This window comes from Myotis davidii, unplaced genomic scaffold, assembly GCF_000327345.1.
Source record: "Myotis davidii unplaced genomic scaffold, ASM32734v1 scaffold281, whole genome shotgun sequence".
NCBI lineage: Eukaryota > Metazoa > Chordata > Mammalia > Chiroptera > Vespertilionidae > Myotis > Myotis davidii.
In genome coordinates, this window is record NW_006293784.1 from 4,378,118 (window position 1) to 4,402,366 (window position 24,249).

Below are 24,249 nucleotides of genomic sequence, written 5' to 3' on the forward strand. Positions count from 1 at the left end.
GCTTCTACACGAACTCTTATTGGCTGCTCATGACGCCGAAGAGCTTCGGATTGGCGCTCCCTCCTTGCCGTCCTCATTGGATGTAGCTCTGAAACTTCACGGATTGGTCCGCAAAACAGCAGGTAGGACATCTGCCACTTGTGATTGGCTGGCCCCGAGGTCCAACGTTACTGGAGAACCAGGTATTGAGTAAGCCAGGCCTGCCAAACGATTGGTTGAAAAGACTCCGGATGTGCTTCACTGAACACTGATTGGTAAACGGAGGGGGTCAGGAAGAGCAGTTCCGCACGAGGATTGGCAGCGGAGTGTCCCATGGAAACCGAACCCGGAGCTGCGGCCAGGACTAGCACGGGGGCGGGGCAGGGCCTGTCCAAGGCGCATGCGCGAAACTGACTTCTCGGCGCCATTTTGTCTGGGCAGAGGTGGCCGCAGGTCTATCGCATTTCATGTTTCTGGCGTGAGGACAGCGAAGTCTTTCTATTGTAGATGCTTTTCGGCGCGGTACCCATCCGCGGCTCTCTCCAGGGCAGCACCTAGTGAAGGTCGGAGGAGTCGCGAGTCTGTTTAAAAGGTCAGTTGGAAGCTGTGGTTGTCCGACGGACTGGGGGATGGCGCAGCTCTAGCGGCGCCGGCACCGGAAGTGAGGGGGCCAGGGCAGCCATGGCAAAGTGCTCCCCGCCGCGGAGTGGGAAATAGAGGGCGGGATGAAAGGGGGCGAGGCTTTCTCTCCCGCCGCACGAGAGGGAGGCGGAGGAGGGGAAGTCTTTCTGTGGGCTGGTCCTTGGACTCATCTGGAAGGCTGGATGGGTTTTCGGGGTCCTGCTCCTTTCCGAACCGCTCCTCCTCGGGTTGGAAGTGTGTGTCGGGGGTGTGTCATTTTCTCCGCCGAGTGCTGCTGGCCCTGGGCGCCTCCCTCATGAGGACGGGGAAGGGGAGGTCCGTAGGCACCGCTGGGTGCGTGGGGACAGGTGTTTTCGCGTGCTCGTCACGCGGTGAAGCGCTCGGGTCGGAATGCGGAGAGCGCACGTGCTCGCCCCGACCTTAGGCAGCTGTCCCCATTGCACGAGGCGCGGGCTGCGCTTTGAAAGGAAGCGGCAGCACCGTCGGCTTTGCAGGCTCAGAGACCCCTTAAAGGACCTCCGCGGAGGGCCTTGTCCCGGGCAGCCACTGGGCCTGGTCGCTTAGCAAAACCTTGTGCTTTGTTGAATGAAGTAAAAGCACATGTGCAATGGTGGAGTGTCGATGGCAAGCTGTCATAAGGAATAAAATAATCAGGGAAATGGAAAATACCGTCGATAAACCCACGTTGACTAAATTGGCTCTTAGAACAGTTTAAGAAAAGCCGGAACAATTTTTCATCCAGAACAGTGGTTTTTCTCAAAATTACTTCTTGAGAAAGTGAAATATATGTTGGTGTTTCTATTGAGTGACCCAGTGGCACTCATCTGGATAGCTTCTTAAATTATAATACTGCACCTGTTTTGAATACTATGGATAAGTTTTAGTAACATTGGGTATTGTTGGCCTGAAGGGATCAGGATCTCTCCGTGACAGATATCGTGAAATGTCACTGAGGGGAGTTCTCATGTCTGTAAAAATATTAAAATTGGGGAGGCTGCCTGGAAAAATTTTCTATGGACCAAAAAAGGAGAGCCATTAAATAGCAAAATGGAAGAATGGTAGTTGAAGACTGTTTTGTTTGGTCAAGGGTTCAAGTGAGTCTGTACAGTTAGCTGTCAGGTGTGATGTTTTTATTTTTTTCGGGTGTATTTTAGAATGAAACCTCAAAGTTAGGACATACTTATGAATTTGTCTACCCATTCATGTGGTTCTCATTTCCGGATTTTTAAGTATTTAATATTTTTATCATGGACTATTATGAGCTATTTCATGATGTTTTGCTCCCAATTTAAAAATATGACATATAAAAAAGATACTGCAATAAGAGTTTACAAGTGAAGGGATTTTCTTTATTCCTCAGGCTACACTATGCTGCTGAACTTTGCCGGGGGTAATGGCCTCTAATTTCGCTACACAACTTCCAGCTGTTACTCTCCAAATACCATATCAGTGGGCATTTGGAAATTACTAAAAAGCCAAAAGAAGAACACCACAGTCTTCGTATTCCCTCCACCAAAAGGTACAGTTTATACTGTACAAAGGAATTTCACTTTTTCATTGGTTTTGTTTCACCAAATAAAAATCATTTCAGTCGTACTCATTTTGTCACCCATATTTTCTTCTTCATAGAAAACATTGGAAACAAAATATTTTGTCCTTAAAGCATTTTTATGGCCGCATAGTGTTCTACAAGGTAGGTGCACAATAATTCATATAACCTGATCTCTTAAGTTTCCTATTTCAGCAATATGGCTGAATAGCCTTGTATATATTTGACAAGATTTTTGCCTAAGAACTGACATCTGTGACTAAAATTTCTAGGCACCGAGATTTTCCTTCACATCGCTGATTATTTCTTTAGAATAAATTCCCGGAAGTGGAAATATAAGACCAAAGGAATTGTACATTTAATGCATTTAATCCTTTAACAGCTGTTCAAAAAACATTTGCTCTTACTGTACTTTTACATTTTTTTGTCGTCCTTTTGCTTTTTATTACATTGTTTTTTTCTTTATTTTTATTTTTTTTAATTTTCTCTCCTGAGTCTCTGTTTATTCAAATAGAATTATTACAGTCTTAAGTCACATATGTAGTAAAATTGAGAGTTTTTGTTGGACCTTAGGAATAATTTCTTAAAGCTAATTTATTTTTTACTGTAAAAAATAAATGTGCAGTGAAACATTTTGCTACACAGAAGTGACATTTAGAGGTTGCTAAAAACAAGGTTTTTTTTGGTATATTTAGTTGAGTTTAACAAGTTATTTTTATGGTATAGTTAGTTGAGTTGAACTATTTTAGTGTTTCCTGTAACCTTTCCTATTGTGAAAGCAGAATGTTATATTTCCTGAAGGTTCCATCCTTATGTGCATGCTGTGCTCTTGGTGATTTTGTACCCTTACGAGGACCCTTTACATGCCTCTCACAACATTTACGTAGCAGTTGTTTGGCTCTTCTGGGTTTGAGAGACTACTTCCAGAGGGAAGCAGCAGAAGTTTTAGTCACACTTGTGTTTGCCTGTCAGAAACATGATAGATGCTCTGTCATTATTTCTTGTGAGTCTGTTGGTTTATATACAAAATATGTAAAATAAGCTAATTTAGGTTTTCTTTCTTTCATGACGTTCCACCGATGCTGTCTTACCTTCAAAAATTTTTGATGTTCCAAATTTTTTATTTGATACTGAATTTATTTGTAATTGCTAATATAATGTGGATTAAGAGAACTCAGAACAGTTATTCAGGATTTTGTTTTCTCAGTGTTTTTTTTTTAAAGGATTTTATGACCTCTTAATGAAAGGCAACTGTAACTAAATAGTCACTTAGACTATCTGTTAGGGTATGAATGAAAGAAAATTGTAACAATTGTTTTTTGTAACCTATTTCAACACGCCCCAATTAATAGAATAATGTTTCCTACAAAGTCAAAATTGTCAAATTTTTAATAATGCTTTTATTGATGAAAAGCTTTTGTGAAAGCAAAATGTTACATTTTTTGGTCAGGGGTTTCAGTGAGGCTATATAATTAGCTTCCCAATGTATTTTAGACTGAAATTACAAATTTAGAACATCCATATGGATTTGTTTACCCATTCACATAAATTTCATTTCTGGATTCTCAATCACAGAGTACTGAATATTTTCATGATTTTTTTTTTAACAGTGGTAAAGTACTTGAGATCTCATCCTTAAAAATGTTTAGAAGTGAAGAAATTTGTGTGTGTTTTCAATGGAAATTTTAAAACATTCTGTGTTCTGAGTATGTGGGTTTTGTCTTCTAGTGAACTTCATTCATTTCGTGGAAAAATGAAGGAGATATTCCAGTTTTTAAATACCTAAGATTTGTTACCTGTTGAAAATTATGTTTCTGGTAAGCAATTTCACTTAACTATTCTTTAATAATCAAGATTAGTCATGTTACTCTTACATATATCTCGTTTGAAAAGTGATAGGATTTGTTCCACTGTACAGTTGTTTCTATAAATGTCTGTCTAGAGAAGTAGAACATTACTGTGTTGAATGTATCTCCTTGATGATTCCTAATGAGTGTGGGGTGTTGTTTTTTAAGTTACAAAATTTGCTTATTTGTAACCAAAGTAACCTTTGCAATCTCTGTCTGATCTTTTGCCCTATTAGATGTCACTGGTGATTTTATAGACACATGGAGCTATTGATACTGGTTTTCTTTCATTTATAATTCAAACTAGAATGACAGCATGTTTTAGGATTGGATTCAAGCTGATCTAGGTTACCTAGTGGCATTTCTACCTGGTGAGGAACTTACGGTCAGTAAAAGAAAACTAAACATGTGGAACCTAAGTAAAAAGTAGTTATTTCAAAAGATGCAATCAATTTAGATTAACTTCTTAAAGGTTTAAAACATGGCAGGCAGTTCAGTCCATCTAATTGCTTATAAGAGGACAAATTGGTAATACTGAACAGAAAGAAATTCACTTAGTGATCGTTGAAGACTTCTCAAAGTTAGTGAGATTTAAGATGTTAAAGTAGAAGAAAGCAAGAAGACATTCTAAGTGGATGGAAGGTTGTGACCGAGAATACAATTATCTCCTGAAAGCTATATTTGGGACAGTGAGTAAACCACTTTGGAGAAGATGACTGGCTAAAGATTACATTGGGAAAATCGTTTGAGGCCGTCAGAATTATATCAGGTTCTTGTCCTCTCTACAGGTTTTAGAACCTGTAGAGAGCAGTGAAAGCTGGGTTGTGAGCAGGAAATGATGATTAAGTTTTGTTTTATTTTCAAATTTTACAAATCAAAATGGAACTAAACAAATGAATCATATTTAATCCTACCCCAACATTAAATTTTGAAAGTGTTTTCTTCCTGGTCTGTACACATATTCTTTCTTTAGTCTTAGAATATTTTTTTATTTTAGTTTTTCTTGTAACGTTCAATATGACTATGCAGTCTCTGTAATAATTTTAATATCTGAAAATATTCCATCAAATTATTTTGCTTTTAACTTCATTTTTCTGTTGCCTGCCTATAATTAGGTTTCTAGTCCTTCAAGATTGCGCTATAATCATCATCTATGTGCATACAATATTTTCTGTCTTTTGGACTTTGAGGGTTGATTTAAAAGGTCATTGTATGAATATTTTTATGACTCTTGAAACATTGCCATGTTGTTTTCCAAAGGAGTTATAATTTACACTGTCACCATCCCTGTGAGTTTGTCAGCTTTGAGCCGAAACCGGTTTGGCTCAGTGGATAGAGTGTCGGCCTGCGGACTGAAAGGTCCCAGGTTCGATTCTGGTCAAGGGCATGTACCTGGGTTTCGGGCACATCCCCCGTGGGGGATGTGCAGGAGGCGGCTGATCGATGTTCCTCTCTCATCGATGTTTCTGACTCTCTCTCTCTCTCCCTTCCTCTCTGTAAAAAATCAATCATATATATTTTTTAAAAAAATAATTGTCAGCTTTGGGTAGTCTGTAATTATAATCATTTTTAACTAGTGAGGTTAGATTTCTACTTATTGATTATTAGTCTATTCAAGACTTCTGTCTGTTTATGTATTAGAGCCTTGATATTTTTTACTATATTTTTTGACTGTATTAAATACTATTTAGTAGTAATTTGCTACAGATACTTTTCCATGTAGACTTCCCTTTTAATTTTAGTTATTTTTTTGAAGGTTTTTTAACAGACACAGAGGAGTCTGATTACACAAAATGTATTATTGGAAAATTATTTGGATACAGTGTCCAATGTAACTAAAGAAAAGACACAAGAATTGGAGGAAGGGAGACAAGATAATGTTGCCGTTCTGTCAGCCTAAAAATGAAACTAAACTAGGACCTGGAGACATAGGAAGGAACAGATGAGCAGGAAAAAGAGTTGACAGCATTTGATCACTAATTATGAAAGTAAAGAAGGAAGAAAAAACACTCAAGATTTTAAAGAGCAGGGAGTAGATGGTACCATTACCTAATTTGGAAAGTCAGGAGACACCACTGGTTGGTAAGAAAGATGAAATTATTTTTAAACATGCAAGTGAGAGTTTGGATTATTCAGTAAGCATCTAATCCTTTTCTCAAAGTGCCTATGAGGTCCCTAATTGGGTCAAGGCATATGATGGACCTTGATATTGCTTTCTGTATTTTGACTTTCAATTTTAGTCTTTAGACTTTGGTTCTTTTATCAGAGCTTTCTCATTTCTGAGTTTGAAAGTACAGCTTGAAAAGTTAAAGTATATTAATAGTAAAATAAGTTCAGGGAAACCAGGTGATTCTCCAAGTAAATTAAGAGGTTATTTTCTCATGATTGAAAAAAATAATAGTGTTAAATGAGCATCTTGTAAAATATGTGGATGCTTTTTTAAAAAGCTGTTCAGATACGTGGGTTGAAGTGTCTTTCCTCTTCCTCTGTGGACTAAGTTTAGTGTGTTTTATTTTGATTTTAACAAAATAAAGAAACATGTAATTCTGTGAAACATTAAATGTTTAGCCAATATTCTTTGAATATATATGTAAGTAAAGATAATAGTTGTCTTATTTTGGGGGAAGCACTTTTAACAGATGAAATTTAAGTGTTCAATTTAAGGAAGGACTTTGACAATTAGACATGAAAATATGGAGTAGACTAACTTTGAGTGTTCTTCAAAAGGAAGAGCCTAGCGCAGCTGGCGTGGCCTGAATGGTTGAGTGTTGACCTATGAACCAGGAGGTCACAGTTCGATTCCTGGTCAGGCCACATTGTAGGCTCAATCCCAAGTGTGTGGCATGCAGTAGGCAGCTAATCAATGATTCTCATCATTGGTGTTTTTCTCCATATCCCTTCCTCTCTGAAATCAATAAAACCTGTTTTTTTTTTTTAAAAAGAGCCTAATTTAACCAGTAAATCTCTCATGAATCTTTTCCCCCTTTTTTCCTAGGGCTTTCAAAAATGTTTTCTGCTATTTAGCAAGGAAAAGATTACAATTTTGTTTTAGGAAAAAATCCCCCCCCCTTTTTTCTTTTTGATTTGGCCTTTTAATCTGTTTTTATAAAACCTAAGTTTTGGGGGTTAGTATATGGCCCTGTGAACTTTGGGCTACTTTGTCACATATTTCAAGACTCTTCATTTAAATAATTAGGTATACAAAAGTTTCCCCATCATAGCACTAGCTTTGAGTTACAAAGATATAACCTGTTTATAAGTTGAGGAAAAAGTAATACATTCAGAAACATACAACATCTGTACATTAATTTCAGCATTAGTTTTTGATGACTGGTATGTGTATGTTTTAATTGCTTCTCTTACATTAACCCCTTTTCTCTGGTACCTCTTATTTTTCAAAGGCTACAACATTTGATTTACTTACAGCATATAAATCTCCATTAGAATGATAGCTTTAAAAATCATTCAGGGATAGCAAAGAAGATACTTCCAGCTTTAGAATGTGTAGGTGTGGTCAGGCTTTTAATGGGAGGGGTAGTTTAGGGCAGATTTCTTAACCTCTCTTTCCCAACTGACCTGATAAGGTTAGGATTAGTATAAAATGAATTAAGACATGTAAAGTGTTTAGAATGATGCCAAGTATTTCGGGAGCACTCAGATATTAAGTGTTGTTGTGTTTAGTGTGTATAAAGATGTTAAATAGTGTCTGTCGTTCAAAGAATGTTTCAAAAGAATACTTTAGCCCTAACCGGTGTGGCTCAGTGGATAGAGCATCAGCCTGCGGACTCAAGGGTCCCAGGTTCGATTCTGGTCAAGGGCATGTACCTTGGTTGTGGGCACATCCCCAGTAGGAGGTGTGCAGGAGGCTGCTGATCGATGTTTCTCTCTCATCAATGTTTCTAACTCTAACTCTCTTCCTTCCTCTCTGTAAAAAAATCAATAAAATATATTTTTTTAAAAAGAAAAAAAACGAATACTTTATTATATTTATACTAGAGGCCTGGTGCACGAAATTCCTGCACTAGTAGCCCTTCCTTCCTCCTGCTGCCGGCACCGGCTACCCTCTGGCACCTGGGCTTGCTTCCCTCCGGCTGCTGGCAGGCACCTGGGACCCAGGCTGGCTTCCCTCCAGCTGCCCACAGGCACCTGGGACCTGAGCTTCCCTCTGGCCCTGGCTTCATGCAGAACAATGCCCAGTCTAATTAGCATATTACCCTTTTATTATTATAGAAGACAGATGCAAAAATCATCTAGAGTGACTCTGCCTCCCATTCAATACCTTCCCAAAAGTCATCACAACCTCTCTTCATACTTTTACTTCTTTTTAGGTATTATTTGCTCTTGTCGCATGAAAGCTATCATGTCTCCCCTCCACAAGCTCTGTGTTTTCTCGGCTCTTTTTTTCTTTTAAAGTGCCCCAACCAGGGATCGAACCCACAACCCAGGTATTTGCCCTGGCAGGAAATCAAACCTCAACCTTCAGGTGCACAGGGCTACACTCAACCAATTGAGCCAATCTGGATGGGTCCAGCTTTGTTTTTATTCATACCTTTCCCACTGTCTGGAATGTTGCCCTATTAACACCTGGTCAAAAGCTACTTTTTAAGTGAAGCTTGCCATGATACCTTTGCAACTGTGGTAATTTGTCCATATGAATTTTATATTTCCTCTTAGAAGATTCCTGCCACTTTCTATGTTGCATTTCAGTTTTCATTTTCTTTATCCACTTACATGTTCTTCACTAAGTGATGACATTCTTACAAGTGGAGAACTATACCGTATTTATCTTTGTAGGGTTAAAACCTGTTACAGGCCTTGGCACTTAGTAGGCACTGTATATATGGAGTGAAAGTTTATAAAAGGTGATGTTTAATGGACAAATGTGTGCAAGTGAATATGTGCTTTGTCAGTATTTGTACACCAGGAACATCTTGCCTGGTCAGTTACTAAAAATGGGATCATTTGGGGCTTTAGGAATTGGGTAAGATTCAAGAACATGTAAGGAGTAGAGCATAATGTCTACTATCCACAGGTCAAGAATTTTCATTAGTTTGTGTGGCCCCCCCCCCCTTTTTTAAAATAGTATGTCTAACTACCAAAGGGATTTTTTTTTTATAGTAACTGATTTTTCATAGATCTGCCCACCCACTAATCTTAGTTATCACCAGTGGTTTAGATTTGTGAAGTTTGGCTAGAACTACATTTGCTGCCAATAACTGGCTCAATTAGTTATTGAACTCATACTCTCAGTCTACAAGTACATTTTCTTATCATTGTGCCATAATGCCTCTAGGCAGGAACGTAAGGATACTCTGAGAATAAGATCTGGGTGAGACATGTTATGAAAACATTTATTTACCCTTGGTTACTATACTATTGATAGGGTCTTGACCTCTAGAAGAAATGGGAATGGTGGGAAATAAGGAGATAAGTTAAAATACCTGGCTCATAGTAGGCATGCGTAGAGCTAATGTAGTAATTATGTGCTCAGCTTAAAAATTCTCAGAACTTTCACAGTTCAGTGGGATGTTGGATTGCATAATATCTTAATAAAGAAAAGACTGTATTTGAAAACAGATGTTCTGTGCTCTGATCATAAGCCTGCTTTCATTGGCTGTGACCTGGGATACATTACTCTGCCTGAGTATATGTCCTACCTACTTCACTGTTTTATTTAACAAGTGTTGTAAATGCTTTCATTGGCTAGTAAAACATATTTGAAGTAATAGCAGGTTCACTGATTAATTTCATTGCATTGAAGTTTCTTTAAGTGGAGGAGGGCATCTGGAGGATGTCATAGGGCAGTTGATGAACCTTTTGAGTTCGGCGTGTCAGCATTTGAAAAACCCTAACTTAACTGTGGTGCCGTGTCACATACAGAAATTTTTTGATATTTGCAGCCATAGTAAAACAAGGTCTTATATTTTTTATATTTATTTTATATATTTAAATGCCATTTAACAAAGAAAAAATCAACCAAAATGAGTTCGTGTGTCATAGGTTCGCCATCACTGTCATAGAGGAAGAATTCATTTTCATTTTTTTTCCTTTGGTTGGCTTACGGGATGTTTGGTAGTGTGTTATTGAATCTGCTAATCCTAATGTACCACTTAGGAATTTATATTCATATTTATTTTTTGGTTAGGTTTACCTAAAATCCTATGGCAAGCAAAACAAAAATTTTCCCTAAGTAGGTTCTCTCAAACCAAACCAGAAGTCTTTTTTTTAATCTTTGTATTTCTTAATCTCTATATATTTAGTCATAAAACTGCTTCCAGTGTTTGTATAATTTTGATGGCTTAGGACACGGAAGGGGGGTTTTTATATGAAGGAATGGAACAAAAAGAAAAGCCATCTTCCTGTTTCTTATTCCTCTATGTATCATGTGATAATGTCTTTAAGGCCTTTAAAATGTAAAGGAACCTTGGTAACCAAAGCAAATTTTTGCTGTTTTCCTTTCAAATGTGAAGTTCTGCATTTTATTACACTGTCACGAAGAATTAGTCTGCTACCAGTAAATATGTAAGCCACAAAACTTGCTTCTCTGTGCTGCCAAGTACTTCCTGTTTTGTCAGATTTCCATTTAGGGGAAAGAACAGATGAGCCTGAGTTTGATGTTTAAAGCATCTCTCCTGAAATTCAGTTTGGAAGCTGTCCATATATCGAGATTGGGGGTGGGAATGGCACATCCTGTCTACACTTGAGGACGTTTGTCAGAAAGCTTCATTGGTTTTGCTTTATGAAAGAGGGCCGCCAGGAAGAGAGACTCATTAGAAATAATTAGCGTGTGACTTGCCTACGCTATAGCTTTCCTTTAGGCTTTCCATGTCAAATGTGTTTCAGTTTGTGAATGAGTCACTACACAGCCTGTGAAGGAAGAATATGTTCATTTCTAGTAGACTTTTCTCCACAAATATGTAAAACTGCATTCGGCCACATTTACTCTGTGTTCAGTAGGGACAGATGAAAGGTCAAGTGGTGATTAGAAATGGACTACATTGTAAATATAGAATGTCTTTTGCGGAAAGGTTGCAGTAAATGATTTAAAGACTCTTTTGCCACTAAAATAGCGAATAAACAGAACATTTAGTTATAAATGATGAATTCTTTGTCATGTTTTTGTTATATGAACTCAACTTCTAATTAGGTAAGAGAATGTGTCAGTAGAACATAACTTTGAATGTAAACTTTAATCCCCTCCTATTGCTACTAAGGGAATCTTGTGTTGAGGTTATTTTGCAGTCATAGAACCAAGCATTTCTATAAAATTTTCTTTAACCAAATTAGCATAGCCAGCCTTAAGTCAGCTATTTTTCTTTTTTGACCTGTCACTAAAATAAGGAGCTTTTTAATCCCTGACATACAATTTCTTCCTTATTGGCTTGCTGGCATTTTGGAAATTTTCAGAGAACTGATGCTGGTTTATAAGATATTTGAAAGCACCTACTATAAAGTTTCTAACATATACTTTCCCCTTTCATCATCTCAGAATGTGCTCCCATTTCTGAGACATGTCTTTCTTTGAAAATTCAGATTTCCTAAATACTAATCATGACCTACAGTTTCATCCTCCATTTTGATTTATAACAGAAAGTTCATCTGTTGAAACCCTTTAAATAATTGTTTCTGTTGCCATGTTCTCCTTTTAATAACCTGGGTCCAAATCAGTGAATCTCAAATTTTAGTGTATTAATAAGCATTACCTTGGGCTACTTGTTCAAAATACATATTCACTTCAGACCTAGTGAATTCAATCTATGGAGGATTCTTTCACAGGTGGTCTTTGAACCAAATGGATATAGTCCCACTGTCATCTAAATTCTGTTTATAAAGATTTAGTCTTTTTACTTGGTTTCAATCATTGCTATCTCAGAACTTTTTTCCTATTAATCATGGACATCCTTCGTTTTTCTGAATGTCCTAATTGGAGAGCTCATCCTACCAGATCTTCAGGAAACTGTCCAAATTCCTTGTCTTGTCAAATTATCTCCCCCCCTCTTCCCAAAGCACACATTTGTATTTGAGTATGTATATACAATATATGTATATATAATAACACATATACATACTTCTGTTGCACCTTGCCTAGTGATTTTTAAATGCGCCTGTTTTTCCCACTGGGGAAGTAATTTATTTACCTTTTAAAATATTTCCTGGCAGTGTGATACATTGTAGGCATCCAAATGTTTGCTTTGATTTTTTACTGCTATCACTTGGTTCCTGCTTACTCTCAAACCAGTCAGTCTCCTGAAGATAACAGGTTATTGTCTTTACTAGTATACCTCTATAATTCTCATACCATTTCCTTCTTTAAATTATCAGTATTTCCTTGGTGCTATCTTAAGAATAGTTTTCCCATACTGCACACTGGTCTTGACTTTGACTTTTCCTGGAAGTTTTAAAATTATTCCTTCTCATATGGACTGTACAGTTCAGCTTTTTAAATGAATTTTCCTTAAGTTCCACATTATGGTTCCACATATAAAAGTCCAAATCATACACTTCAAACACAAACTCAAGATGTGTAAGGACCCTTGCTCTTCAATGTTTATATATTAACCACATTACACCAGTGTTTACTTTTTTTTTTTTTTAATATATTTTATTGAGTTTTTACAGAGAGGGAAGGAGAGAGATAGAGAGACAGAAACATCGATGAGAGAGAAACATCGACCAGCTGCCTCCTGCACACTCCCCACTGGGGATGTGCCTGCAACCAAGGTACATGCCCTTGACCGGAATCGAACCCGGGACCCTTCAGTCCGCAGGCCGACGCTCTATCCACTGAGCCAAACCGGTTTCGGCCAGTGTTTACTTTTTTAAAGAGCTGTTATTTATGGACTGGAAGGATGCACATTTGGATGGTCAAAGAAGGAACACCAGTTTTATTTGTAATGTGAATTGTCTGAACTTTTACCCATTTAAAAATCAGATTATTATTGAATTTTGAGAATTCTTTGTACATCTTAAACACGTGTCCTTTGTAAAGTTGAGCGATTTGCAGATGTTTTTCCCTAGAATTTTGTCTTTTCATTTTCAGTGTTTTAGGAGAGTAGAAGCTTTTAATTTGGGTGAAATTCAGTTTTTTAGTTTTGATAGAGAACTTTCTTTTAAACCAAATCTTCTGTTTTCTTCTAGAAGCTTTAGTTTGGGGTACATTTTGGCTTATCCTTTGAATTCATTTCTGTATGTAGCACCAAAGTATAGTTTGGCTTTTGGTGTCGGTTTTTGGTTGTCTACCCAATTGTTCCAGTGTCATCTGTGAAAAAGCACTGATCTTCCATTGATTTGTCTCTTTTTTTTCACCATTGTCAAACAATTGACCATATTTTTAAGTCTATTTTAAGACTCCATTCTGTTCCATTAACTATATAATCAGGTGGCAGTCTTTTTATTTTTCGAAAAGTGTTTTGGCTGTTCTAATTCTTTTTCCCATATAAATTTTAGTAATAGCTTGATGATTTCTTACCACTCCCCAACCCCACCCCCCAAAAAGAGCCCATTATGAATTTGATTGCGTTTACATTGAATCCATAAATCAGTTTAGGGAGACTTGACAATACTGAGTCTTCTGATCAGTTTCTGATTAATTCATTTTCTCTCACCATTTTATAATTATCAACATACCTTGCACAAATTTAAACTTATACCTAAGTGTTCCAGTTTATACCATTTTAATGGTATATAATCCTCATTTTATAGATGAGGAAAGAAGTAACTTGCCCAAGGTGAGAATTATTAAATGACAAAGCCAATTTGAAACTTACACTAATCTGGCTTTAATTGTGATGTTACTTTTATTATGAAATTGTTGTGGTTACAGTGGTGGCAGAAAGGAAACCCTAACTTCTTTTAACGAGAAAAATCCCATTATCATGCTTTTATAAAAGAATTTATTCTGCCCTGGCCAGTGTGGCTTAGTTTGTTGACTGTCATGCTATGCACAGGTTTGTCAAGGCACATTTTTTAGGTTTATTGTTATTGATTTCAGAGAGGGAGAGATAGAAACATCAATGATGAGAGAGAAATATTTCATTGTATGTATGTACCACAGCTTTTTTATCTACACATCTATTGATGGGTATTTGTGTTGCTCCCGATCTTGGCTCTTATAAATAATGCTGCAGTGAACATGGGAGTGCATATGTTCTTTCGAATCAGTTTTGAGTTCCTTTCGATATATACCCAGAATTGGTATACCTTATGCTGCAGTTCACTAGTATGAATTATTTCAAATTTTAAAAAATGTGTACCATTAGCATTTGAATGCCTACTATGTGCTCACCAGTTAAGATGAAAAACATGATTTCTTTTCTTGAACAACTCCCATCTATGGGAGGGATAGTGAACACCATAAGAGATGGATTAACATGGCAGTGGTAGAACAAAAGCTTTTACTTGGTTAGGATTGAGTGCTTTTACTTCATGTTTTGGAGTTCCTTTTTTTGTTTTGTTAATTTGACAACTATTTAGTGGGAAACGTAAAGAGCTTTGAGAGGGGGAAATCATTTCAGAAGGCTTTCTTTGGCTGGTGGTCTGATTCCTTAGGAAAGACTACTTAAGAAATAGCCTATGCATGGTGAATTCGATATAGATAAGTAGATATTTTTACAAAATGAGAAAGGAAATGTTAATTTGTCATCTTAATTTGCTCTTCAAGTCTTAATTTGAAGAGTATTTTGTTTTAATCAAGTGTATTGATGGCCCTGGCCGATTTGGCTCAGTGGATAGAGTGTTGGCCTCTGGACTGAAGGGTCCCAGGTTCGATTCCAATCAAGGGCACAAGTGTATTGATGACCTATAATGTGATTGCTCTCATTTATTTTTCAGGTCCCTTTATGAATGATAAACCAAAAGCAAACAGATTACCAGATAAGTGCTTTTATAGTTTAGTTACATTTTATTATTTGTAATCTCTAACCCAAAACTTGATTCTTTAAAACATTTTTCATTTTTCTTTTTTCAGGTACCAGCATCAAGGTTTACAGTAATCAAGGTACTCAGTCTTTTCTGAAAATAAATTTGTAGTCTTGTACAAAGTAAAATATACAAGACTTTCTTTCCTCAGAGGCTAATCTATCTCAACCGTGCATTTACATAGTGACCCTACAATTGAACCTAGATTATTGAACCTATATAAATATATGTATGAAACTCGGTTGTTTTCCTTCCGTAAATAGCTGAAGAGCTGGGTGTACCTGCTTAAGTATTTTTAGATTTGTTTGTTATGGCATCTATACTATTTTTCAGGTGGCTTAGCTGTTCAAATTTAGGTTTCTTTAGAATTACTCTTTTAAAAAAGGTTTTTAGCTATACTGATATGAATAAGAACACATGTACTCACAAGTACAGTAGTAATAGGAGATCCTTATACTGTACTTACTTCGGAAGTTTGGAAAAATAAAGAATGGCTATAGATTGGCTTGGGGATAGTCAGCTTTTATTGTCTCTCTCACTAAATCCAATTTAATACTGTCTAGATGTTTTGCCAAGGCCAACAGTGGTGTCATTCTGAATTAAATGTATGAGTTGTAAAATTAACAAATAATTTTATATAAAAGAAGCCATGGCAGTGACATTGGTTTTGGCTTGTTTGTATAGTAGTTAGCTATTCAAGTATAATGATTTGCTATTTGAACTACACAGATGTTCAAGGTCCAGCAGTACCCTGCTGCTAAACTCCGTGACTAGATTCCTACCTAGGAAAGTATGACAGTTGAATGGAGTGATACTGGCATGAGCCCAATAAAAGGTGTGTACATCTGGATACTTGGCCTGAGTGAGTTCACCTTGTTTCTTCCTGCTGTCAATGCTACTGTTCAGGTTATGACAATTGTTCTTACAGGTCACGATTCTGACTATTCCTCAGTAACGATTCTGCTTACAGAGCACTTCCACAAATATTCTCATTTATTTTTTGGCATAAAATAAGTATTTTTATATTAACTTCACAGATTGAGAAATTTCTTACGTGGGTACGTAAATCCACTCCAATACATTCTTGACTCTCCTGAAACATCTTTCTTGTGTGTGTACACCTAGAGGTTAAAAGTGGCTGATGACCAACAGCCATTTCACTAAATACAAAACTAGGCAATGGCCTATTACCTATTAATTAATTGCCTATTACCTTGATAGGTACTTTTTATACTTGATCTTAACCAAAAGGCCTAGAAGCAATGGTAGGTACTTTTAAAATAAGAAATTTTTAAATAGGTATAAACCTACAATTATTTAGTTGCAAACTAAGTAATTCACAACTTTAGTCAATTATTAAGCAGAACTTTCCCTTCAAAAAAACTACTTGGTTAAAGTTGTTCAGGCTTTCCTTGTTCTGAATGCATTTTGGTAAGACCTATTGCAACAGAACATATGTATATGTCATGACCCAGTAGTTCTACTCTTATGTATCATATTTCCTACAGAAATGCTGTGCAGGTGTACCAAAACTTGTACATGTTCACAGCTGCAATATTCATTATAGTACAGAAACAAAACAAAACTGGAAAGGACGCTGAACTGTCTAGCAACAGAAGTTGAACATATTTACAACTAAATAAATAAGTGCTCAATTAACCCCACCAATTTTATCAAGCAGATATTAAACCAAACTTCAATAATTACAAGACAAAAATTTAATGAAAAATGGTCAGTGGTATTTAATAATTCAAGGAGCTAAATAGTTACATTGGGATTGTATTAGGAATTTAAGATAAATGCTGAAATGTTACATATTATCATCATCTGATTCATCTTCTTCCTTCAAAGATTCCTGTTAAGAGAGAAAGTGTTCAAAATAAATTTCTAATATTATAACAATCTGAATCTAATTAGTCACTTATTAAAAATACTTAATTGAAAAATGAACACTGGTTTAGAATAAGGCACCCAACTTATAAAAAAAAGATAATTATACACCTTAGTCTAACAATCAATTGACTTATTTTTGATAGAATACACACAATATGAAAGTAATGTCCTGAAAACCACTGCCATTTTCACAAAGAATAAAATGGGGGGCAGGGGCTGAGAACCAGGGTAACTTTATCCACATTGAGGATAACGTGGAACATTTCTGTCCTTAGTTCAACTTTTGTTATTTAACCTAAATCAAAATTCTATGCTTATTTCCATGTAGTTTTCATGTAGTGACTTACCTTAGCATATTTCTCTGCCTCTTCCCTTATATCTTTTGGAACAATTTCATGTCTTCCTTTAGTTACTAGAAATTAAGCCATATATTTAAATGAATTAAAAATGAGGACTATATTGTGATTTGCAATACTATGCAATCTACCCAATCCACAGTATGGTCCCTTTAAGGTAAATGTTGTAAAGTTGTACTTTTAATAAAACCAGATGCTTTGAATTCACTTTTGTGTGTTTTTTCCACGTGAGATTAAATCTGCCCAAATTTAGCTTTTATGGAAAGAATGAATTATACTATGATAAATCTTGAGTATTCATTCATGGACAGCATGATTAATTTTTTAAAACTGGCCTTGAAGCTTCATGGTTACACTAAGCTACAAAGAAAAACTTGCTTTCTCGGTAATATTTTTAAAAAACATGAAACGGATGTTTCAAAAGTTAAACTAAATAATTCACAACTTTGGTCAATTATTAAACAGAACTTTCCCTTCAAAAAGACTACTTGGTAAAGTTGTTCAGGCTTTCCTTGTTCTGAATGCATTTTGGTAAGACCTATTGCAACAGAACATATGTATATGTCATGACCCAGTAGTTCTACTCTTATGTATCATATTTCCTACAGAAATGCTGTGCAGGTGTACCAAAACTTGTACATGTTCACAGCTGCAATATTCATTATAGTACAGAAACAAAACAAAACTGGAAAGGACGCTGAACTGTCCAGCAACAGAAGTTGAATAAATTGTGGTATATTTAAACAACAGAACACTATACAGCAAGGCAAGTGAACAAATACTACTTAAAATACACAGCAACCCAAATGACTTACACAAATATAATGTTGAAGAAATCTGGGGTAAAAGAATATATATTGTATCATTCCATGTATATAAAAACTTCAACAGAGAGTTGAAGTTAGGTATTAGAATTTAGGATAGTGGTTACTTTTGGGGAGAAGGTAGAAGGCTGATTTCAAGAAGGCCTAAGGGGTGATATGGGGGCTAGTCTAGTTTTTTAAACAATTTATTTTAGAGCAAGAAACATCGATTTTTGTTCCACTGGCTTATGTATTTATTGGTTGCTTCTTGTATGTGCCCTGACAAGGGACTGAACCCACAACAACCTTGGTGTATCACGGCAATGTTCTAACCAACTGAGCTACCCGTGGAGGGGTTATATGACTGTATCCATATTGTAATAATTCGTCAATTCATTTGTTATTTGTATACATATGTCATTAACAAATTATTTTTTAAAAAGTTCACCCAGTGGTAAATTAGGTTTGATACAACTTGAGAGAATGCATAAAAGTAACTTACTTTCACCAACCCAGCTGAGCTCCAGTTCAAAAGCTTTATCCTTAACTTCATCATGTACTATGTAAATTCTAAAACAGAAAATAGGAAAGTATAACATTTATTTGGTGATCTACAAACACTGTAGTTAATGTACGGTCAGCACAAATTAGAGCACCCATCCCTTATATAAGTATAAAATTATACATATACACATTATACATAATTTCTATTTATGAACACTGGAAAATATAACTAATTACACAGGATTGATAAATACTACAAATGACTCAATATACCTTCAAAATCCATGTTTATCTTGATACGGTGTTTTAGAGACATAACTAAAAAAGATAGCTCATAAGGAATACAAATGGGAAAAACCTCATTACCTGTGTCTTTTCAAGATAATTTGTTTTTTTCCATTAACTGATTATTTTTAAAATAAATTAATTTCTAGTTTGCAATTATTAATGGTCTCTTCTCTCTGCAACTTCTTGGCTGGAATCATTGTAAACCCTTGTCCATTTTCCCCTCCTGGCCTTCAAACTACAATACATGCCAAATTTCAGCAAACAAGGAGGCACTGTCACATAACATTAAAGTAAAAATATCAAAAAATTAAGCATCAGCGCAAAGCTTTCCTATTTTACACTTTCTACAACCTTACACACTTTACTAATCCCTTGCTATAAGAAGTCATCTTAATTTTTCTGAAACTAGTAAAAGGTATGTAGTGCTGCAAAAGGGATGGCTTTTCTGCATGGAACTAATTAGTGTCTGCTGTTACACCTAAACATAAAAGGGCTGATTTCCAGAAGCATTTCTCAATGGAGGAAATTGGGTTTATCATGTTAAACTTATAATGTAATCCAGCCGGCATGGCTCAGTGGTTGAGCGTCAACCTGTGAACCAGTGGGAAGTCATGGTTCGATCCCCAGTGTGGGGCATGCAGGAGGCAGCCAAAAGATGATTCTCATCACTGATGCTTTCCTCTCTCCCTCTGAAATCAATAAAGATGTATTTTTTTAAAAAAATTGTTACAATGTAATTATAATGAAAATTTTTTTAAAGTGGGTTCTGCTTCACAAGTGGAAAGGGAAGGGTATGGTAAAAAAGGACGAATGAGGAATGAGTGATGGACAATTAGCACATTTAAATACTTTCACCATTTTATTTACAAAAACTCAGTTTAAGCAAGATTAAGGGTACTATTTAGTACACTTATTAATAAAGGGCTCTCTAGCCCTAGCTGGTTTGGCTCAGTGGATATAGTGTCGGGCTGCAGACTGAAGGGTCCTGGGTTCAATTCTGGTCAAGTACCTTGGTGTCAGGTTCCCTGGCCCTGGTCAGGGTGAGTAGGAGGCAACCAATTGATGTTTCTCTCTCACATCGATGTTTCTGTCACTCCCTCTCCCCTCCACTCTCTAAAAATCAATGGAAAAATATCTTACAGTGAGGATTAATAACAAAAAATAATAGAAGAGCTCTCTAGGACTTTTTCCCTTGCATATATTATTGAATATAAAACCTAAGACATTTATACAAAGACCTGACTAGACCATGTTCATGTGGAATAGAGATGCTGTGAATTCTCTGGAGTATTGTTTATGACTTTAAAATATGAAAAGTTGACTTCAAACTAACATTTTATTGGACTTTTTGAAATATTCAAATGCTTGCATTCCTTGATCTACAACAGGGCTGGGAACCCTTTTGCTGCCAAGGGCCATTTGGATATTTACACCATCATTCACTTAATATAACTCATTTAATACAATTTATGTTGCTATGAAAAAAGCTCCTAGATTTGAATTTTGAGTCCCGCCTGCAGTTGCCTTGGCAGGGTCAGACCAAATGATTTTGCAGGTCTCATACGGTCCGAGGACCAGAGGTTCCACACCCTGATCTAGAAGAATTATGAATTATGAAGCACTGCCACTCAGGTTTACTGGCTTTGTTATTGCTTACTATTAACTATTACTTAGCAACCTACTCTGTACCTTCAAGCTTTCTTCAATTGTTTTTAAATATCTGAAATACGGCTCTCCTTATCTTCTTAAAAGAACTTTTATACCTGACATTACCGTGCCCAAAGAAACAGGTTATTTAAATGAACCAACTTCATGGATCACCTATAGAAATAATTAGCTGTAAACTGAAAAAGTTTGTGAATTAAAATTACTATTATTGGGGATTTTGACATTTGGGAAGTTGGGAACTATGAAATAAAATCCCCAGAGCTCCACTATATCCTCCTACCCTTGAATTCTGTCACCTAAACTCCAGGAGTTTATTTTGTCACAAGCTATTTTTTTCTCCATTCCATTGTTACTTAAAATATGGATATTGTTTTCCTTAATTCTCCTTCAAATATTAAATTCACCAACAAAACAGCCTTTTTGAACTAATGGTTGTGATAAAGTGAAATATTTTTGTTAATGGTAAGGAAATTTCAACTTACATTTTTGCAACTTCTTTAACAACATCACGACAAGTCATTTCTTTCATCTACAAAAAATAAAATATATATTCAGTTATGAGTTAAAAGAACACTTTCCACTTGTGTAACTATTTTAAGATTCTTTTCACAACCCATGCTCTTGTGATATATCCTCAGATATAAAACCAAGGAAAATAACATCCCAAAAAATCAGAGCCTAAATCTGATTCAGCTTAATGTTTTTAAATTATTATGCCAAAACTGATATTCTTAATGACCCTAATTTGGGGACCACTAATTTTGTGATAAGTATTAAAATTTATAAAAATCCACACCCCTTTGCCCTAACTGGTTTGGCTCAGTGGCTAGAGCATCAGCCTGTGGACTGAAGGGTCCCAGGTTCGATTCCAGTCAAGGGCACATGCCTGGGTTATGGGCTCGATCCCCAGTAGCAGGAGTACAGACAGCAGCTGATCAATGATTCTCTGTCATCACTGATATTTCTATCTCTCCCTTCCTCTCTGAAATCAATAAAAATATATTTTAAAGAAATAATAAGATAGTGGTTATTTAAAAAAAAATCCACATCCCTTTATGAGTCTATTATTCACAGGCAGACCCTGATGTTTAAAAGACTACACAAGATCCACAGAAATGATTAAGAAAAATTGTCCCTTACATGACAAAAATGCAAAATGGGGAAAAATTTGAAGAACCAAGAGTTGAGTGGGTTCCTAGCACATAGCTAGATTAGGTTTGGTTTTGAAGATAAATGGAATGCACAAGATAAGATCAAAAAGACGTTTGAGCAAACTGGTGTTCATATTCTGGATATGTTGGGGAGGATGGAAATCGTAAAAGAAAGGGTGTTCATAAAGCAATGCAGACTTGAGATAATTCAATTACTTTATCTCTAAACTAGGTTCATTAGTATTATACTTTTGGTATTTATTTAGACTTTAAACATGCTCTGTGCCTGCCATCTGAGAAAGCAGGAACAAAAATCATAATCCTATACATCAAAAATGTAATATGCAAATGGTTGTTACGCCATAAAGCATAACGACTGACCATGTAAAGACCAGATCACGGATCAGCAGGAGGGTGGGGCAGCGAGCTACCAAGTGGGCAGTGGAGAGCTACAGGAGGGGGCAGGGCAGCAAGCTATAAGGGGATGGGGGGAGCTACAGGAGGGCAGGGCACCAGGTGGAGAGCTAATGGAGGGCTACTAGTCTATAATAAAAGCTTAATATGCTAATTAGACCAGACAGCTGAACGACCTTCTGGATAAAGCCTCAGCTGAGAGGGCCAAGCCCCTTGCATGAATTTCATGCATCGGGCCTCTAGTACAAATATAAAAGAACTGGCATGGGCTCTTCAAAAAATTAGCATTGGGGGAAGGGGGAGGATTTAATTATAAGAGAGAAGGAAACAAATTCAGGGTGTGAACCTTAATTATGATTTGAAAAACAGTTACAAATGACATTGTTGAGATTAATGAGGCAACTTGATTATGGACTGAATATTAGATAAGGGTGATAATAGTATTCTAAAGAGATGAATGCTGAAGCAGTTAGGGATGCAATGTCATAATGCTGGCAATTTTTGTTTCAAATCGTTTAGAAAAATAGCATACAAATGGATAGACTGTTGGAAATATTAACTGCAATCTAGATGCAGATATTTATAGTACTCATATCTTTTCTGATGTTTTAATTTTTATATAAAGTTAGGGGTGAAGTAAAAGAAAGGATCTTTATACTTTTTCCTTATGGGTTAAATTCTGTATTTACTAAATTATCATACAAAGGCAAACTTGAACACATGTGAAAAGCCATATTTTTTATTTTTTAAAATATATTTTTATTGATTTCAGATAGGAAGGAAGAGGAAGAGATAGATAGAAACATCAATGATGAGAGAGAATACTGACTGGCTGTCTCCTGTACGCCCCCCACTGGGATGGAGCCTGGGATCCTTCAGTCTGCAGGCCAATGCTCTATCCACTGAGCCAAACTGGCTAGGGCAAAAGCCACATTTAAAATGACATTTTAACATATATTCATGAAGTTCTTATCTCATAAAATAAAAATTTTGGTGAACAACAAGAAAAAGAAGGCAAAGCAATGATGTAGAGTGGTGGTTGACAAACTTCTGCTGTGAAGGACCCAACAGTAAATATTTTAGACTTTATGGACTTTGGTCTCTATTCCAACTATCAAACTCTACTGTTGTAGTGTGAAAGTAGCCATAGACTGAATGTGGCTGTGTTCCCATGAAACTCTGAAAAGTAGAAACCATAGTTCGATGACCTGATTTAGAGCATCTTTTTGTCATTTAGGTATACATGTTCCTGAAGTGAAGTGATCTGTCTCAATTCTTTGCTAGGATTTGTTGGTATTCCCATTCCTTGCTAGGATTTAACCTCAGGAAGACAAAAAGATACTTGGCTATTCTAAATACTCTCTTCAAGTTTCTACACAATAATAAGGAAAGATGAAAGGAAAAGGGAAATGAGTAGAAGACAGGATCTTAGTGCTACATCAGAAGTGTGTGATTGAAAAGAACACTGGTCTGAGTCATAAGGTCTAGAAACTGTTCATAACCAACGTAATTCCATGATTCTAGCCAGTGTATTTAACCCAGGATTGTGCTTGGGCTAAGTGATGCCTAAGGTCCTTTTGCCAGTTTTATTAAAACACCAAACATGACCCTAGCCCAGCCGTGGGCAAACTACGGCCCGCGGGCCGTATCCGGCCTGTTTGAAATGAATAAAACTAAAAAAAAAAAAGACCGTACCCGTTTATGTAATGATGTTTACTTTGAATTTATATTAGTTCACACAAACACTCCATCCATGCTTTTGTTCCGGCCCTCCGGTCCAGTTTAAGAACCCATTGTGGCCCTCGAGTCAAAAAGTTTGCCCACTTCTGCGGCCTAGCCAGTTTTGCTCAGTGGATAGAGCATTGGCCTAAGGACCAAAGGATCCCGGATTTGATTCCGGTCAAGGGCGCATACCTTGGTTGCAGGCTCCTCCCTGGCTAGGGCTTGTGCAGGAGGCAACCAATCAAAGTATTTCTCTCACATCAATGTTTCTGTCTTTCCCTCTCTCTCTGACTCTCCTCAAAAATCAATGGAAAATATCTTTGGGTGAGGATTAACAACAACAAAACAAAAAAAAACATCAAACATGAATTAGGTTTTGTATGTCTAGAAAGTGGCATTAAATTTCAAGCACTAAAAAGATGTTCTAGGGCCTGGCCTTAAATGCACTAAATGAGTAAAGTGAAGTTCTGCATTAATATTAAATGTATATGAAATTTTTTCTCACTGTAATTTACC

At 36.5% G+C, this 24,249-nt stretch overlaps 1 protein-coding gene and 1 long non-coding RNA gene across 4 annotated transcripts in view; one reads left to right on the plus strand and one right to left on the minus strand.

Moving 5' to 3' along the window:
* Positions 1 to 238: 238 nt before the first annotated feature.
* On the plus strand, positions 239 to 16,101 carry LOC102759390. Of its 3 annotated transcripts, XR_001514546.1 has the most exons (6): positions 239 to 571; positions 1,982 to 2,140; positions 2,251 to 2,314; positions 3,899 to 3,987; positions 14,848 to 15,013; positions 15,664 to 16,101. It is a non-coding gene; the product is annotated as an uncharacterized LOC102759390 (long non-coding RNA). The 3 variants fall into 3 exon arrangements; XR_001514544.1 differs by having other exon boundaries at positions 256 to 571; positions 14,848 to 16,101; XR_001514545.1 differs by lacking the exon at positions 239 to 571 and adding an exon at positions 621 to 855 and having other exon boundaries at positions 14,848 to 16,101.
* A 536-nt stretch (positions 16,102 to 16,637) lies between these two features.
* Positions 16,638 to 24,249, minus strand: part of PSMA3 (proteasome subunit alpha 3) — a 22,925-nt gene continuing 15,313 nt past the window's right edge. The window contains exons 8-11 of the mRNA XM_006767670.2: positions 20,929 to 20,975; positions 18,489 to 18,556; positions 17,175 to 17,239; positions 16,638 to 16,789 (exon numbers count right to left, since the gene is read on the minus strand). Of these exons, the coding sequence (XP_006767733.1) occupies positions 16,745 to 16,789; positions 17,175 to 17,239; positions 18,489 to 18,556; positions 20,929 to 20,975 (225 nt within the window). The 3' untranslated portion in view covers positions 16,638 to 16,744. The remainder of the gene's footprint in view (positions 16,790 to 17,174; positions 17,240 to 18,488; positions 18,557 to 20,928; positions 20,976 to 24,249) is intronic.